The sequence below is a fragment of the Neophocaena asiaeorientalis genome, unplaced genomic scaffold (genome assembly GCF_003031525.2).
Source record: "Neophocaena asiaeorientalis asiaeorientalis breed wild unplaced genomic scaffold, Neophocaena_asiaeorientalis_V1.1 scaffold20, whole genome shotgun sequence".
NCBI classification, from domain to species: Eukaryota; Metazoa; Chordata; class Mammalia; order Artiodactyla; family Phocoenidae; genus Neophocaena; species Neophocaena asiaeorientalis.
In genome coordinates this window covers 145633-147573 of record NW_020173387.1, presented here as the reverse complement: position 1 = coordinate 147573, position 1941 = coordinate 145633, and the positions used below count along the sequence as shown (strand labels likewise).

Sequence of the window (1941 nt, the reverse complement as noted above, 5' to 3'; positions counted from 1 at the left end):
AGTTTTCTTGCTGTTTCTTTTTCTTTACATTTTTCTCTCTCTTGCCCTTTCTCTTGTTTCCTTCTTTTTTCCTTCTCTCCTCCTCCGTCCCTCCTTTCCTTTCCCTCTCCCATTCTTCCTTTTATTTTCTTCCTTCCTTCCTTTACGTCTTTCTCTGGCCCTTCCTTTCATTTTACATTCTCCTTTTCTTTCTCTCTCACCCCGTCTCATCATTCCTTCCCCTCTCCCTCTCCTTCCTTTCTCTTATTTGTGCGCCCCCCCCCTTCTTCCTTCCCTCCTTTATTCCTTTCTTTTTCTTTCCCCTTGCCCTCTCCCTCACTTTTTTCCTTCCCATTTCGGGGCAGGGGGCAATCTGAAAACATTCAGCAACTTAAAAAAAAATCACCACCACCCTGAAAACTTTGCGCACGACCTCTGCCCTCGGCTCTGCCACGCGGCCGGGGCTGGCGAGAGGGGCCGCGACCCCTGCGGGGGAAGGGGGAGCGGCCCGTGGCCCGGAGTGCGGCCTTGCCCCGACAGACCCCAGCGGGAGGGGCTGGCGGCTCCGAGCACAGAAAAATCGTCCTGGAGAAAATGGGTTCAGAAAGGCCTGGGTGGGGGACGAAGGGGGTGCAATTGGCACAGGCCGCTCCTTCCCCTCGAGGAAGCGCCTGGCACAGGTGCCACTGCAGGCTAAAAAAAGAAAAGGAAAAAGTCAGTTTTGTTTTAAACGCCCCCTTCTCCGCTGTCCGCTCCCGTCTTCCAAGTGGCGCTGCGGCTGGACCGCTGGTTTACGGATTTTAAAAGAAATCAACAAATCTTTCCCTGCGACACCTCTGCAAGCCAGCTCAAGGCGAAACTTGAGTGTAACAGGTTCGGGGCAAAACGACAGTTGTTCTGAAATTTTTAATTTTAGAAAAAAATAAGAGCTTTTAAACATCTCAACTGTTTAAAAAAAAATAACATAGCAGAGAAAAAAACAACACCCAGAAGCCGTACATTTCATACACTTCAGATACAATAAGGAGCATTTGGGGAATCCCAGGGAGATGTTTTCTGCAAAGCTTGGGTTTAAAAGGTCACAAGTAATCTACAATTTTAAAAAGAAGAAGAAAGCACAACACCACATATAAAGAAATCTTCCAAAGAAGAAAGGCCAAGGCTCATTCGGCCTGGGGTCCCCATTCACAGCTTTTGGGGTTCTTGTCTTCACCAAGTTGCCGTTACAAGAGTCCACCCGGCACCTGCTGTTTCTGGCCTGTGGCCCCTCTTCAGAGCACCCCCAAGGCCACCAAAGGGGGCATTTGAACGACCTAAGGACGGATACCGAGAACCTAAGGGCCCTTGAAGCGAAGCTCGGTCTCTGCTTTCTCTGGAAGCAGAGGGGGAGGGAGAGACATCCCCTGGCGAGCTTACCGCTCTTTGAGGCACCAGGCCTCAGAGTTGTTCCCTTTCTTTCCTCCGTCTCCAGTTGGACAACCGCAGGCCCCTGGCCCCGGAACATCACACATCCAAACCAGCGCCCAGCACCCTTTTCAGATGCCCGGCAAGCACAGCCTTACCTTGAACGGCCTTTTCCTGGTCGGTGCGGCTGGCCAGCGGGGCAGGCAAGCTCTGCGCGGCTCCCAGCAGCCGCATTTTGCACGGGCTCCTCCGGCCCAGGATGCTGTCGATGCAGTAAGAGGAGAGCAAAGTTGGAGATTTACTTTTGCACTCGGGCCTCTCGGAGCAGCCCTCCTCCTGGTACTGATTGCTCATGGCTGGGGTTTTTTCCCTGGGCGCAGAGAAGCGGGCCGCTGGCTGCCTCTCGGGGCTGGTGGGATGGATGGGTGTGTGTTGGGGGGGGTGGGGTTAGATGGCTGGTTATAATGGATACTGTTGCGATCTCTGTGCCTCTCTGCCTCGCTCGGTCGCTGGCTGCTGGCTCCCGCCCTGCCCGTGGCCGGAGCTCGCCCTCTCCGC

The 1941-nt window shown here is 53.8% G+C and overlaps 1 protein-coding gene across 1 annotated transcript in view; it reads right to left on the bottom strand.

The window, feature by feature from the left end:
- ARX (aristaless related homeobox) overlaps positions 1-1737 on the bottom strand; it is a 9686-nt gene extending 7949 nt beyond the window's left edge. Inside the window, 2 exon segments of the mRNA XM_024746616.1 lie at positions 406-672; positions 1542-1737. Coding sequence (XP_024602384.1) covers positions 406-672; positions 1542-1737 — 463 coding nt within the window.
- Positions 1738-1941: the final 204 nt, after the last annotated feature.